The following is a 16,017-nucleotide window of genomic DNA, read 5'->3' as shown; positions in this document are numbered from 1 at the left end:
CAGGATAGACGGAGAATTGAGGTTTGAAGTCAATCTCACAAACAGGAATGTATAATTGGTGTCTTTTCATTGGATTCTTCATGTCGTGGATACAGTTCTGCCTGGACGATGGGTATATAAAGGTAGACATGTTCACACAAGAGCTGTCATCAACAATACTTCCTTGAGTTATTCCAGTCAGAATGCAATTCTCCCTTCAATCAGTCCTCGCCCTGGTAGGCCTTGCCTCTGCCACTCCCCGGTGGCCCGAGTCCCATCCCTGGGTGCCTGCCGGCCCAGGAGACTGTACGTTACTCGCCTAGCTAACATTGAACGGCGTCCCTCGCCCAGATATGTGCTAACTAACGATGAATTGTGCAGATCGCGGACCATGCCCGATGATGAATACCCTGGCAAACCACAACTTCCTCCCTCACGATGGCAGGAACCTTACCAGGTCGACGGTTGTGGATGCCCTAACTACTGCGCTGAATTTCGACGCCGGCCTCGCCAATACCATGTTCGACATGGCCATTATTGCCAATCCTGTGGAGAATGCGAAATACTTTACACTGTATTATCCCGTCTCAAAATTTCTTTCTAAAACCACGAGCGGGCGAAGTTGCTGACGTAGAATAGGGATCATCTAAACAGACACAATGTCCTAGAGCACGATGCCAGCCTTAGGTATTCCACACTTGGCAGCCCACAATATACCATAGCGAGTGCTAATTGAAACAAAAACAGTCGTACAGACAACTACTTCGGCTCAAACCACATCTTCAACGCGACAGTCTTTGCTGAATCCCGTGCCTTCTGGACAAACTCAACGCTGACCGCGGACATGCTCGCCAACAGCAAGATTGCGCGACAGATCATGTCCAAGGCTTTCAACCCGACATACAAGTTCACTCAGACCACAGAGCAGTTTAGTCTCGGCGAGATCGCAGCCCCGATTATTGTCTTTGGGGATATGGATGCCGGGACTGTGGAGAGGAAGCTTGTGGAGTATTTCTTCTGTATGTTTTGATCTTCCTTTCCCCATGATTTACACATAGGGAGCGTTCAGCTAACATCGATCCAGACAATGAGCGTCTTCCCACAGAGTTAGGATGGAGTGCGAAGAAGGACCCCGTTACGCAGGACGCCGTGATGGGCGTCGCGGCGATGATCAGCAAGGCTGCCAGTTTGATTACGGATACTGACTCGGATACCGCTGCACATAAGAGAAGGGGGGATCTTCATGCTGGATTGGGATTTTAGAAAACCTGTATTAACCCTGATATTGTGGTTCTAGTGATGGTTGATTGGAGAATGATGGTTCGTGTACGATATATCATGACTGCTCTCAGACAGCAATGACAAAGTAGCGAATGCACACCGGAATGTCCGAGGATTTGATAATGGCCGACTTACTCCAACATCCCCGCTGAGATGACGATAATTGGGGAAGTCAAGGAGATCACTGCTCCATATCCAAAGCCCCACCTGCAATCCATGCGGAGAAGCTGCCGGGGGATTTCCCTTCCTTCAAGACCGAGGGACTGCTTTGCCTGTGTGGGGATGTTCCATGTCCTTACCGACATCTCCAGACAGAGTTATAAAGAACACTGCTTTTGTTCACGAATCCACCTGCCTGTTAGCCATTAACTGATATTGACCATGTCACCCAAGCAGACTCCTGGTGCACTCGCGCCTACGCCTCTTCTGAGCGATGAAGTGCACAGCGGTATTCCCAAACGAATGGAGGAGGACGCCAGGACCGCCAAGGAGAGATTATATTCCAACAAGACCATGCCCGAGAGCATTCCTCGCGAACGCGAAGTCCCGAGATTACCGCCAAATACATCGAGAGAGAAGTTCAACCAGGCCATGACTGAACTCCGGGGACAGCTGGGGCCGGAGAACGTGGAGGTCAATGATAAACCGTTGGTTGATGGGTGGTATATGGAGCATCCGTGAGATGGCCATACTGTACATTTATCTCTAAGAGAATAGGCTGACCAAGGCAGAAACACGCATGATGCGTTCCATATCGCGCATCAGGAGGAGCTGGTCTGCAGTGCGGTCATCTATCCGTCGACAACAGAGGAGGTCCAGGCTGTGGTGCGCTGGGCGAACAAGCATGTTATTCCGATCTATCCCATCTCAATGGGGAGGAATATCGGGTATGGAGGCGCAGCGCCCCGAGTCCCTGGGTCTGTCGTGGTTGATCTTGGGAAACGGATGAACAGGGTACTCAAGATTGATGGGAGCAATGCATCGTGCATGGTTGAGCCGGGTGTTTCCTACTATAAACTGTATGAGGAGGTGCAGAAGACCGGGTATCCGCTCTGGATTGACTGCCCCGATCTCGGTGGAGGGAGTGTCATGGGCAATGCGCTGGACCGGGGAGTTGGGTGAGTTGCCTGCCTCCATTTTGGATACAGAAGCACATCTAACCTGCTTGGGCTCGGTAGATACACACCATATGGCGACCACTTTGCCCAACACTGCGGAATGGAAATCGTCCTGCCCACCGGAGAACTCCTACGAACAGGCATGGGCGCACTCCCCGGCAAAGACGGCGCAGACAATCCTACATGGGGCTCATTCCAACCAGCATACGGGCCTTACTCCGACGGAATCTTCAGCCAGAGCAACTTCGGCATCGTCACCAAGATGGGCTTCTGGCTGATGCCCGCGACAAACAGCTTCTCGTACATGGTCACTTTCCCACACGACGACGACTTCGAGCAGATCATCGAAGTGATCCGACCACTCGCCCAGCGAGGGGTCTTCGGGAATATACCCCAGCTGCGACACGTTATCCAAGAACTAGCAGTCACCGGAAAACCCAAGAGCGCATGGTACAAAGGCACCGGAAGAGTCCCTCGAGACGTCCTGGCATCCCGCGCGGAAACCCAACCATGCGGCGACGTGTCTTGGGTATTCTACGGTACCCAATACGGCAGCGAAGACGCCATAAACGCCCAAATGGACATAATCCGAAAAGCCTTCAGTACAATCCCAGGGAGTAGATTCCTATATACCCAGGATCTACCAGAAGAGCACTACCTGCACTCGCGGGCGAAAGTCTGCGCTGGAATCCCTGTTCTCCGCGAAGTAGACTGGCTCAACTGGGTCCCAAATGCAGCGCATCTGTTCTTCTCGCCTATTGTCCCGACAAGGGGCAAAGACGCGCGGATCGTACATAGTATCATCGACGGCCTGCACAAGAAATGGGGATTCGACAACTTCCCGACACTCGCGATCGCGGGTAGAGAAAGTCACTATATTGCGAATATCGTGTATGACCGGGGTGATTTAGACCAGAAGCGGCGCGCGACGGGGTTAATGAAGGAGCTTATTGCGACATGCGCGAAGGAGGGATATGGCGAGTACCGGACGCATTTGCTGTTTGCGGACCAGGTAGCGGCGACGTATGGGTGGAATAATCAGGCGCTGAGAAGGTTCAATGAGACAATCAAGGATGCATTGGATCCGAAGGGGATTCTGGCACCTGGAAGGAATGGCATCTGGCCAAGGGCTTATAGAGGGATGGGGTGGGAGATTACGCCAGAAAGAGATATACAGGAGGATGTCGTGCCTGATAAGGCCAAACTTTGATAGTCTACTGGTATAGAATGCAATTCTATTTACTTTTCTACTCGATGTTCCTAAATCCAGTAAAGATGTATAATAGACTAATTGAGGGGATGCTGAGGGGTCTGCTCCAGGCCGGAAATACTCCAGCGCAGAGGCAGTGCACTGACTCCCCCGCATTGGAGATCTGACTGAATCATGCACTTGAATCAGGTCAGAAGTCCTGTAATATAACATAGGATCTCCAGTCGGGCAAACTGGACTTCGAGGAGGTTTCGGTCAGGAAATGCAATAAAGGAGCCATACTTGGACAACATAAGAACATCGCAATAACGGGATACGGGAAATCGTAACTGGTGATAAGATGGCAAACGAAAGAATAAAAGGTCTGCTGAAACATCGCCAACACCGTTTTATTACTTATAAACCATACAGTCATAATCGTCGGCGCAGGTCTAGGCGGCTGCGCAGCCGCAATGGCAATGCACCACCAAGGCTTCAATGTCGAAATATTCGAAAAGGTCCACGAGTTCTTGCGTCTCGGGGACTCCCTGGGACTAGGCGAGAACGCACTCAGGCTTCTAGAGCGATGGGGTCTCCACGACGAATTGATCGCTCTCGGCAATAAGTCGGAGTTTCTCCAGATTCGACACTGGAAGACCGGCGAGATTATGGCCCAGCAGCCTGCTATGGATATGGCTGGGTATATTGGGCATAGAGGGGACTATCACCGGGCGTTCCTGGACAGGGTTGCGGCTTTGCGTGTTCCACTGCATATGGGGCGTCATGTAAGAGTCTGCTGAGTGTTCTATCCATGCTTGACTGATTAATGCACAAGGTCGTGTCGTATGACGAGGAAAAACCGTCGATTGCCCTTGCCAATGGAGAGGTACATGAAGCCGATGTGATCATTGCTGCTGATGGTATACTCCTTGTATTCTGTGAACCTGGCCATTTTTAACACTTGAAGGGATTAAATCACTCGCCCGCGAGATCGTGCTCGGATTCGAGGACAAACCAAAATCCTCAGGATATGCCTGCTACCGTGCATACTTCAAAGGTGCATTCTTAAAAGAAGACAGCCTCTGCCGAGAGTTCGTCGAAAAAGAATGCATAAACATCTGGATCGGGCACGACGTGCACCTAGTCCAGAATACCCTGCGTGACGGGGATGAATTCAACTGGATCCTGACACACAGAGACACAGAAGACATCACCGAGTCGTGGTTCCAGCCGGGAAATATGGATGATGTGCGAGACGAGATTCGCGATCTGGACCCGCGCATTGCAGCGGCCGTGCAGAAGACGAAAGAATGCCTGGATTGGAAGATCTGCTATCGTGATCCTATTCCTTCGTGGGTTAGCAGGAGCCATAAGATTGCGCTTCTTGGGGACTCGTGCCATCCGCATCTGCCAACCAGTGCACAGGGTGCATCCCAGGCCACGGAAAGTGCGGCGGTGTTGGCTCTGTGCTTGAAAATGGCTGGGAAAGGAAATGTTCCTCTTGCGGTGGGATTCACCAACTACATTGTTTACTATCTTGCTGACATGCCACTTAAAGACGCGGGTATACGAGAAACTGCGATTCGATCGTGTGCGCAAGTGCCAGCGGAACGGAGAGGATATACGCGACAGGTGGCATGGGGCGTTGAAGAAACTAGACGCAGGCGAGTCGCTGAACCCGGAGGATGTAATGATGAGGGTAAGATCACGATTCACCGACATTGAACGCCGTAACTCACCGAATATAATGCAGAATCGGTGGCTGTATCCGTTTGATGCAGAGGCCGACACCCTCGAACGATGGGACAAAGTGGCGACGGTTGTGGAAAAGGAACTGAGAGACAGAAAGATCACTCCTCTGTTTGAAAAGATAGCGAATGGATCGGTGTGATGCCGACAATGGTCAATTACTTTGAATTCCTGTCATGATATTGCGCGTTGCGATAGATATGTACATAGCAAGGTCATATTTACACTGTCCATATCACACTACAGTCCATCCGCAAGCATCGCATTGATCAGCTCAACATGGCGATCAGCATTCGTCTCGCTCCATTCGTCATTGTAGTTGAGACCATACGGCCAAATATGCCCCCCACCGCAGTTGATGATCGCATCGCTCCCGTCCCAGGACTGCAGCAGCGGAGTCGCAGTCGGCCAGTCATTCGCAGCGCACTTCTCGTCAAACGCAGCCGTCTGTCCAATTCCAAGCGTATGCGAGATCTCATGCAGGGCTGTGCGCTCGTTCAGATAGCTGCGGTCGGTACCGAAACGAATTGTGCCGTCGTAGTTTGCCTCCGCGGTTGGGACGCCAGGGACGTAGGAGACGGTGATTGACTTGCTGGCATCACCGAGACGGGCGTGTCGGGCGACTGCAGCTTCCATTGCTGCCTCGATCAATCCGTATGCGTCGGCTTCATCGCCGGTCGGACTGGATGACTTTTCGAGGGACCAAGTCAGCGCTGCCGATGCGGTGGAGGCGGTCGCCAGAGCAGCTGTGATTATAGATAGGCGCATGATAAAAGAAAATGCCTTGAAGGAGATTCCTTTGTACAGCGGGATTTCGGTCGTTCGACAGCCGGAGACTGGGCTGTAACGCCCAGATATATGCGGTCGTGAAGAATGACGGGCAGACCCCTTAATGGCTTGTATCAGGTAAACAAACTGTCTGAATCTAGCGCATATCCACCACTGAACATCCAGGACCGTGTTTCGCTAACCAGTGAATAGCGCCTTGGACCCTTTTTCCTAGACAGCTAGGGCTTCCAAGACGGCCTGCCCAAGACGGAGGTCAGAGGTTGAGTCCGTTGCTGATCGACAACTGCAGTCGTTAATTTATGAATTTAGCCGAGTCGCAGATCTCTGCTATTCAGCACCAAGTCATTGGCCTGTACTGCCACTTGAGCAGTGTTGTATAATCGGCAATATCGGTGGGAGGTTGGCAACACCCTGGCGGCAGTGTATGAACTAGGAATGTAGGTAGATATTGCACAATCGTGTATAGAAAATTTTCAGATAACTGTCATTCTATTATTCAACCCCTGCGTGATGTCTCCTCATAGGATAAAACCTGTCCTCGACCCACTGAGATCTACTTTGCACCTTTGGGCACGTATATATGATGGCGTAACTCAAGCCCAACAGTGGGAGGAGCCTCTGACAGAAGAGAAGGAACGTCCGTTAAGCTATCAAAGGAAGGGACGATGAGTTCGTCGTTTCCATGATGATAAAGTATGGGAAATTCGTCACTGCAAGACATACAAAGGATATCTCTATTCATTGAAGGTCTCGAAGAGAAGGTACTAATGTCACTAGCATTAACATGAAATCTATATCTATAAGTTATATCGTAAACCAATTAAACCTGCACCGGCGTCTGTATCCCCGACGAACTAGCATGTCTAGAGTCCCTCCAAGCACGCCACGCCCTCGCCGGCACAGGCTGATATATCGAGTCCGGCGTAGACGGCAAATTCCCAATATAAAGTCTCTGCATCGCCGTCTTCTCCCTCACCAACACCCCACTGGAATTACTAGACGAGATGACACTACTCCGCGACATATAGCTATGGCTCTGATACTTCCCCAGCCAAAGCAACTGCTCGTGCTCACGGAGGTACCGATCAGACGAGAAACTATTTTGCACGTTCTTACGACCCAGCATGCCGAATTCGCGCCGCTGCGAGACTTTGGCGTAGATCCGGTTGGAAATGGCTTTAATTTGGTCGGGGGTGGGGTGGAACTCGAGCGTCGGGACGACTTCGTCTGGTGCGTCTTCTGCAAAGGGACTCCATTTGTCTAAGAGGGCGAGGACACGGAGCTGAGCGCGAGCCAGGGAATCAGCGTCGTTGGGCGCGACAACTTCGCTGAATCGTTTCCCTGTGGCGCGGTCTGTGACGACGCAGAATGAGGCGCCTACATCAGTGCAGACAACGGGGGCACCGGTTAGGGCTGCTTCTCCCATGGCTAGGGGGAGGCCTTCGGAGATGGAGGAATTCATGAACAGCCACTATGTGCGTTAGTATGGGTTATTTAATGGTCTTGCCATTACTTACAGCGTCTTGAAGAACGACAGACGGGTTGCCTAGACCCTTGAGCATGACGTGCTCTCGCAGTCCTTTGGAGGCGATGATCTCCTGGCATTCAGATGCATAGGCAGGCGCACGCTCCATGTCTCCGTAGATATGTAGTCGGTAGTCCTTCAATCCCCATTTATTGACAATAAGGTCCGTGGCCATGATGGCCGTCTTGATATCTTTCACGTAACTGCGGACGTTAGCTATATTCTTTAATATAAGTACAGGAACATACCGAATGTGCGACAACATGACGACAGTGGGCATCTCAGTCTTTATACTTTCAATAGGCTTGTACCTCTCCATATTGGTGATACCGTTGACCACAGGATCAATCTTACGGCTGAAGGCGCGACGGTGCTGAAGAGCCCCTTCAGCCGTTCCCAGCTCGATTTCCCATCCAGGATTAAAATACTCGGCGCATGGAAGCACGACATCAGCGTGGTGCTCAACGAGGACACACGCCAGATGGCCAAGGGATATCAAGGTATTGTTGACAAACGCGGAATCGAATGAGACAGCAGAAGATAAGAAGACGGTTATCTCGCGGAAACTGATGCAGTGATCCCACACATGGAGAGCGCACTTGCGCTTCGCTTTACAGAGGACACCATAGGTCGCGCCAGTGAAGTGATGCGAGACTTGAAATACATCGGGAATGCGCTCGGGCACGGGGATAGAAAAGATGAAGAGATCTAATACGTTAGCCACGAATCGGAATAAGTAGAAAAGGGACGTACAGCGGTGCCACATATCCAACGCCGTATCAAGCTGCTGCAGCGATGGGTGCTCTGCCTCCCACCATTTCGAGACCGGGGTTGTATCTTCGACGTCGTCTGAAAGCCACAGCTCGCGCCATGCATTCTTCACTAGGTCGCTCATCCAGACGTCGTTCCAGCTGCGGCCTGACTCGAAGTACGTATTCAGGTCGACAAGGGCATTAGTTGCCTCTTCAATGTGGTGGCGCTTCAGGTTTGTCATCCGTGCACACCGAACGAGCTTTGTAAGGATAGGAATAAAGTGGTTCTTGATATCTTCTTTCCTGGTATCCAACGACCGCTCCACGACGGCCGAGTCCAGGGTATTCTGGAATACGCCGTGCGTTGGGTTGAGGAAGTCAAGACCCCATTGCGGTAGAACAGTCAGAGATTGGACATTCCTCTCGATTTGGAATTTAGGGACCCCATAGTCATTGGCATTCTCTGAGATAATGTGCCATCTTATGCCCTTCAGATCATTAACCATGTCCCGACGACAGGCAGAGACACCACCAGGCTCATTAGGCCAGGTCGCGGTATCCATAGCTAGGACATGGAGTCGATTGTCGGTGTCTTGCAACTGCGTAGAGAGTGTCCGTGTATTAATTCGGGCATCGCCGCCAATTCCAAAGCTGTAGAGGTCACTAATTTTGAATGCCATCTGCGTCCATGAACTGATATCCGGGTCGATGTCAACGCGAGCGAGGATCGTATCAACCTGCCCATCCAAGTAATCACCGGCCGCATCCAGGCGACCGAAATCGCGATATCTCCAGTACGGACGAAGAACGCGATCAGAGCGTAGGAGCAGTTCGTCAAGCCATGTGGTCGTCACCGCGTCGAATTCTTTGCTGCCCTTCCATGACTTCCATAGGTGTGTCCGGGCTCTCGAGGTTGGAATTGGTCTGGTCTTGACGTTCAAGCCAAACATCCGGGTTATGAAATTTGCCTTGGTCGACCTGAAGAAGAAGAGGGGGTTATCGTGCAGGAAGCTGCTCTTGGTCGGTTTTTCAAGGACACGGAACCAGTCGTCCTGGATCATCGGGGGCGTGGGCACATCCTGGCCATTAAAGGTTGTCTTGATAACCGGATGGAATTTGTGATCGTACGTCCACTTGGCATGATGGACCTGCTCACCCTGAATGAAAGTAGCCTTACTGACCCTGGGATAAGGAATCCATTTATCCTCACGTTCCGGGCGATGTGGTGGTGGCATACACCAGGCGACCTTGATATGGATATGAGGGAACGTATACTCGGCTCGAAGGAGTTCGTCGTCGAATTTTGCATTCTTCCGGAATCGATACTTGAATTGCATTGGATTGACACCTTGCATGCCAGATCCAGAGACAATATATCCGCTGTCGTCATACTGCACGATTTGGCCCTGCAGCTCCCCTGCAGTGCACTGTCTCTGGATGGGAAGTTTGCGTCCCCGGCCTTTCTTGCCGTTGTCCGCATATTCGTACGAAAAGTCGTTCTCTAGTTTACTGCCCCTATATTCTTGACGTCGTCGAAGAACAAGCTTGTCCGTGTACGTGTTGACGGCCAGCAGTTGGGTCTGCTCCCTGGGCCCGTTGGCGTGATTTCCTGAATATTGATATAAAAGTGTAGATCCGTCAGCCTGGGATTTTGCGAAGCAGGTTGTCGGTCCATTCAAATTTTCAATAACGATTCTGTCTTTTTCGATTATTGTCTTCCAACCTCTGGTGCTCTTGTATACATCCATAATATTTTCTCGGCCATGCAGTAGCACAAGGGGAATTAAAATCCGCTGGAGAAGTTTGCATAGTGACCAAATACTGTTTAGCAATATAGTAACTGGCCAGGAGAAGATCAATGGCTGTCCACGAAGCACGTACTCGAGTTCGCGCTGATACTGGGGATCCGCGACGAGGGAGATGATAACGAACTTGAGGCACGTCTTGACACTGTGGTGGATATAAGTGAACGACAGCCTCAATGCATCCACAAACCGTACGTTAGTTCCGAGTGGAGATGGGAGCTCCCTCTGGATGGGCTTTTCATATGTGGTGTCCTGAAAAACGGGGTTATCTGGGTAGTCTGCCTGCTCCATCCAGCGTTGGGCGTAGTCGTTGACTGACACGGACAGGGCAGCACCCATGTTATATCGTGCGACAAATGCCCCAACGCCTTGTAGGTCGTCCGCACCCACCCTTTCTTGAAGCCAGCTAAGCTCGTCAGTGGTAACGCGACCGGGCTTCCCAGAGCAACGCCGGAGCAGAAATGATCGTGCAGACCTGGGGAGCTCATCCCACTCCAGATCACAATCAATACCAAGCAAAAGATGGCGTAGCAACGTACGCTGGCCATGGCTGGCTACTCGCGAGCACTCAGAGGGCGACCGCTCAAGCTGGTACTTTACACCCTCAGGAACGGAAAGATCATAGTCGTCGCGATGGTCACCGACGAGAAGCTCCGCCATCATAGCTTGATCGTGTGAGAAGCCCAGCTTGGCTTCAACTGTAGCCTGCACGACAGCCTCGGCGATGGCTCTGCAGTTGCGTCGAATGTTTGTCGTCCAATCCTGTCCGACGAGACCAGGTCCGATCACGACGAAGATGTGTAGCTGCTCGCCGACAAGACGACTGACTGCACGGACGCGCTGCTCTGTTTGGAGAAGGTGTTCTGCTGAGACGAACTCGATGATTGTCTGGCCTGATACCCAGAGACGGACGACCTCGTGGAGCAGCTCTTCGGAAGTCGGGAAGGCAGCTTGCACCACTGCGGACGTCCTTGAACCTAGATTAGAAGTGATTACTTCCTTTACCTCTGCTCCGGGGTGGATTGACGGGTCAAGTCTATAGCGCAGCTCGTCGGACAGGGCATTGATATTGTCGAACGCCTGTGCAAGGGTGGTAGACGAAAGGTTCAAGTAGGGTTCCAACGAGCTGCTTGTATACGACGGCTTTGGAGAACTGCTGGGACTTTGCCTGAAGCTTGTCGCAGTCTTGAACTTTGGCAATCCAATGTCGGACAGCCATAGGGAGTAAATTGCAGCAGTCCACGTACCAGACGCCAGCGAAATAACACTGCTCCACGTAAATGGTGGAATCGCCTTGTGCATAACGATTCCAATGACGAAACCCACAGCCGAACCCAATGCAAGGCACCGCGCTGCTTCGGGCCCAGTAAAGATGCGGTTGTATTGGTAGAACAGCAGACCACTATAGGCCCCGATATACGCCAAATACATGATTGATGCACGTTGGGACGGTTCGAAAGCCCATATCAGTGCCGAGGTAACAGCAGTTCCCCAGATGTGCAGGAAGAAAAATTTCATCAGGTTGACCCAGTACAGTCGCCGACGGTCGCCCGCGTTGTGGGATAGGACTTTGCGCAGACTCTCCATGGATGATATCGATTCGCTATTTTTCTTAGTGACAGAGGTCCAGAGAGGTTGGGAGACAGCATCTAGAATCAGAGCACCGGCTAGATAGTAACCCAGTCCAAACCCAACAGACAGTCGATACTCGGAGCTTGACGCAGTGGACAGACCGACCAGTGCTTCGCCAGTGAGCAGGGCCGTCCATTTATCCATGAGAGCAATGACGAAGTAAAGAATACCACACCAGACGTCAGCACCAGTATGACGCCAGTGGAGAAAGGCGCTGTGCATGGTTAACCCCTTTTGCATGTCGCTCATTGTGTCAACAGCGGCCTTGAGCTGCAGGTTCCATGTCGGGCTGTAGGGAAGAGGGATCTTTGTTCGCGAGTACCGACAATACCAAACCAGGAGGAACATCGTGGCTGAGTATCCGTCGGCCATTTTACGCACGAAATTGTCGTTCGTGGGCTTGGACCAGAACGAGCGGCTGCATTCTTTCTGTACAGCCTCGAATAGAGCTTTTCGGGGAGCCGAAGAAGAAGAAATGTCCTTCATGTTGGAGCCGGATGATGCCGTTGTTTGGACGTACCAATTGACAACATCGCTGTCTGTTACTCGGGGAATATTCAGATACCAGGTATTCCACCGCGAGATAACACGTCGGGCGCCGAGGAGAAGAGAGGCCAAGAATAACCCTAAAAGGCAAAGATATATAACAGAGTCATGGCCAACCCACAGCGTCACAATTGGACCAACGAATAAAATCGGGATACAACTCATGATAACCGTACGTCCCTGTATAAATTAGCCAATACATAATATATATATAACAGTAAACCCACCGATTGGAACTGGAATCCGGGAAGTTGGTAGATCGCCAGCACAGACAACAGCATCAGGTACGTTGCGAGGAAGAAAAAGTAGAGGAAAAACAAAACACCAGCTGCAAAGCCCTTGGTGCATCCAATTGCGATCAAGGCAATGAGACCGCCGACAAGGGTAACGGCGACACCTGCAATAAAGCGCGTCATGACGAACATGCTCATAGCTGGAAACGCCATGGCGTAGAGATAGTAACTGCCTCCTGAGCTGATCCAGCCCCCAAAGCCACCGCAGACGAGAAGGGCTACCATGAGCGCCGTCGTGGCGAGTGTTTTGTCAACGTCGCTCATGAAGGTCGTTAGATAAAGACCTCGTCCGATCGTAGTCAACATGGTGATGTCGATAAGCGCAGGCAGCGCAAAGATGCCGAGAAATGTGATGCGATAGTAGAAAGGTACGCGGTGCTCATCACCTTTGGGATCCAGATCGATCTCCATAGATGCATACGCAGTTGGAATTTCCGTAAATAACTCCTCTCGTCGTTTTGGTGGGTGGAGGTTGTAATATTCGCGGTACCGGGCTGAGAGGACCTTGCCCAGGAGTTTAGGAGTCATGTCAAAGTAAAGATCACAGCGTGCACCTAAGGCGTACATCTCTGCAAAGACTGCAGCCTGCGCAGTGTGACCATTTGGGAGTGGATTGCGATCAAGGACTTCCAGGTATATCTCATCGAAGGCCAGTCGGCGGAAGGCGCAGAACACAGCCAGGGCAAACATATCAACGCCCGCGTCAATGCGGTCGCTGAGCAGAGTGCCTTGGATGACGGTTGTAAGATGTCCAAGAGTTTGGGCATCACCGGCCATGAGTATTTCAGGTAGACGAGCATCAACTTCCTTGAAAAGAGCTGTGGAAGCGGCAGCATCTGGAGCCCAGCATCCTTGCTCGCGATACCAGGACAGGCGGGCAGCAACTAAATCTTCTGCAGATATGCTTCCACTCAAATATTCGCTAGAACTGAGTGCGCGGAGCTGAGCTAGACTAGGAACCTCCATCAGGAAGTGCTCGCAACAGGCGCGAACTTTTGCGGCGAGGTCTGCGCATTCCTGGCAGAGAGTCAAGGACAACCGACGCAAAAACAGCATTGCTTCCGTCGGAGTGAGCTGCTCAATGTCGCTGACGATACGAGTAGGAAGTTGCCACTGTGTTGAAAGTGTGTCGTTGGAGATAGAGAGGGCAACTTCAGCCATAAGACATTCATATCGGCTGTGACCTTTGCTAGACATATAGGTATGAAGGATGGCCCCCGTCCGCTCCTTTTCTGTCTTGCCAGAGAGATAAATACTTAAACCTCCCATTGGGTCCTGCTGGTAAATGCCCCAAATCTGAGTTTCCATGCGAGTCCTGAAGCCAGAGTGTAGACCAGAGTAGATAAGGATGGGGTCACGTTGGCTGCCTTCGCAGGAGAGGAGCAGCTCATACAGCTCCCTTGCAGCTTGGGAACCTTCATCCTGGGAGTCGGCCAATGCTTGAAGGTCTCCGGCAATCTTCACCAGCTCTGGTATCTTGACCTGGTCCAGCAAGTCGAGATCTCGAGTATGGCACTGGGCCTGCAGCAACTCCTCGATATCTTTCGCGGTGCAATTCAGTCCCAATTGGAAACAGCCCAGGCCCGAGTAGTCATTTCCATCCGGAGAAAACGAGAAGGGATTCGTCATAAGGGGCTCATTGAGCGATGGCCATTGCAACTCGTCAATAACAAAGACCTGCCCATCCAATCCTCGCTTCGGGGCAGGAGGAAACAGAGCGAGCTTCTCGCGGAGGTTAGGAACCATATGCTGAACCGAGTCATAAAGTCTCTCGTAACCACAAGAGAAGGGCGAGATCTTCTCATTCTGTCTCCAGGCATCATGAGCCGCCAGAGTATTCTCATCCTTCATCCACATCAGGGCTCCGATCGGTTCATGCACGACTGTTTTACTCGATGCGATCGTGGCGTCCGTCAAAGCAGACTTGGATCCAATCCAGCTCATAGAACTATTATAGTTACACCATTTGTAACTGCGGTGCAGGACATCGTGCTGCAGCTCAACTCCATCATCCACAGTTTCCCACATTGCCAGCGTCGACTCGCCGATGGGCTTTTGCGCCGCTACAACCCGCATAACGGTGCGCATCTTCTCCATATCGAAGTAATTCCGCCGGTCGCCATTTGATAGGATGGTTCCGTTACGGTAGACAACACCCCGAATACGCGCCATGTCGATTTCGCGACAGGTGCGCTCTGGGAGGTAGTCCGGGGGCGAGACTTCCAGCCAAACGTCAAGCCCGAGGCCATGGATGAACTTGACAACCTCGTTCATAACCACGGGTTGGAAATATTGGTGAAATTCAGATATCAGTACGCCGTTGAACAGGGAGTGATCGTCCCCTGGGCGTCGAAGCTGTGTTGTGAGTGCTTTTGCAAGGCCAGACAGGGCGCATATCACTTCGTCGTGACGTGAGTTTCGGTCAATCTGGATGGTTTTTGCAACATCCAGACGCGCAAGTGTATGTCTGGCAGTAGTACCACCAGATAACGCGTCTAGAACACCATGCTGAAAAGGATCCAGCACCACTGCGTCCCACTGCGATAGTAAACGGGCCTGGTCGGGAGTCGGCGGGCTGTCGAATCTGCCGAGATAAACTCCGAACGACTTGGGCTCTGTTGCATTGGCAGGTAAATAGAGTGAGGGCGTCTCTTTCTTCAAGTGCTCAATATACCGCGCGGTTGCAGCAGGGACCTCTGAAAGCTCATGTCGTTCCTAGAGATCATAAGGTTAATGCGTACATGGATAGGGCAAGACACCCACCCGCCAATGTCTATATAGCTTGTGCCCGATGCGGTACAGAATATATACACTACCGAGTATAATAGTCGCAAGCAAACAAGCTGCCAATACCTAAAATGCGATTAGAAGGTCAACATTAAACAGCAGTAGAAACTCACCCTCCCCCACCAGGTCGCGGTCATCCGATTCCATCCTGTCACCTGCAAACCCAGGTACTCGACCATGATGGCGAGACCAAATACGAAACGAATGACTAAACAAGGAAAAGAAGCAGGGTCCAAGAGATCGCGAGGCGACCACAGCGCGGGAGCAGTGGGTTATGTAGACACCAACCAGCGGAGTCGACTACTACCATGTCCCAGAACTGGAGCCTCAGTCTGAAAAAAAGAGGGATTTTCATGCCGGGTGTATCAGTCTGTCAGGGATGCGAGTCGAACTCCTTGTTAGAGTCTTCGACGCGCCCAATGGGCTGTAATGGCATGATGGAGCCAGCCAGGCCCGGTCTCTCGCCATATCATCCAACGAAATGACAGCGCCGCCAGAAATAGATCATTTTCCCAGGGTGCTTAATGCACGTTTCACTTGGCTGGCGCAATTCGGGTTGTTTTAGTTCCAAG

General features: G+C 51.6%; 5 protein-coding genes across 5 annotated transcripts; 3 read left to right on the top strand and 2 right to left on the bottom strand.

Moving 5' to 3' along the window:
- Window positions 1-182: 182 nt before the first annotated feature.
- On the top strand, window positions 183-1,242 carry ASPSYDRAFT_93666 (peroxidase family protein; the record flags this gene model as incomplete). Its single annotated transcript, XM_040852868.1, has 5 exons — window positions 183-285; window positions 361-553; window positions 619-666; window positions 727-998; window positions 1,064-1,242. 5 exons carry the CDS (start codon window positions 183-185, stop codon window positions 1,240-1,242), a joined length of 795 nt encoding a protein of 264 aa, XP_040698571.1.
- A 399-nt stretch (window positions 1,243-1,641) lies between these two features.
- On the top strand, window positions 1,642-3,588 carry ASPSYDRAFT_160280 (FAD-binding oxidoreductase; the record flags this gene model as incomplete). Its single annotated transcript, XM_040842894.1, has 3 exons — window positions 1,642-1,937; window positions 1,992-2,378; window positions 2,439-3,588. The coding sequence occupies 3 exons, from the start codon at window positions 1,642-1,644 to the stop codon at window positions 3,586-3,588; spliced, it is 1,833 nt and encodes a 610-aa protein (XP_040698570.1).
- A 340-nt stretch (window positions 3,589-3,928) lies between these two features.
- On the top strand, window positions 3,929-5,458 carry ASPSYDRAFT_1161605 (uncharacterized protein; the record flags this gene model as incomplete). Its single annotated transcript, XM_040840097.1, has 6 exons — window positions 3,929-3,950; window positions 4,000-4,352; window positions 4,403-4,487; window positions 4,535-5,073; window positions 5,126-5,266; window positions 5,321-5,458. The coding sequence occupies 6 exons, from the start codon at window positions 3,929-3,931 to the stop codon at window positions 5,456-5,458; spliced, it is 1,278 nt and encodes a 425-aa protein (XP_040698569.1).
- A 3-nt stretch (window positions 5,459-5,461) lies between these two features.
- ASPSYDRAFT_49861 (uncharacterized protein) lies at window positions 5,462-6,114 on the bottom strand. The gene has a single exon (XM_040847946.1). It carries the CDS (start codon window positions 6,082-6,084, stop codon window positions 5,557-5,559), a length of 528 nt encoding a protein of 175 aa, XP_040698568.1. The 5' UTR covers window positions 6,085-6,114; the 3' UTR covers window positions 5,462-5,556.
- A 699-nt stretch (window positions 6,115-6,813) lies between these two features.
- Window positions 6,814-15,889, bottom strand: ASPSYDRAFT_49860 (uncharacterized protein). The gene is made up of 7 exons (XM_040847945.1): window positions 15,559-15,889; window positions 15,422-15,511; window positions 12,593-15,373; window positions 8,384-12,545; window positions 7,879-8,338; window positions 7,623-7,833; window positions 6,814-7,576 (listed from the first exon to the last, which is right to left on the bottom strand). Exons 1-7 carry the CDS (start codon window positions 15,622-15,624, stop codon window positions 6,926-6,928), a joined length of 8,421 nt encoding a protein of 2,806 aa, XP_040698567.1. The 5' UTR covers window positions 15,625-15,889; the 3' UTR covers window positions 6,814-6,925.
- Window positions 15,890-16,017: the final 128 nt, after the last annotated feature.

Source organism: Aspergillus sydowii (genome assembly GCF_001890705.1).
Source record: "Aspergillus sydowii CBS 593.65 unplaced genomic scaffold ASPSYscaffold_13, whole genome shotgun sequence".
NCBI classification, from domain to species: Eukaryota; Fungi; Ascomycota; class Eurotiomycetes; order Eurotiales; family Aspergillaceae; genus Aspergillus; species Aspergillus sydowii.
Note: the sequence above shows the minus strand (reverse complement) of the source record. Positions and strands in the feature narration are given on the sequence as shown.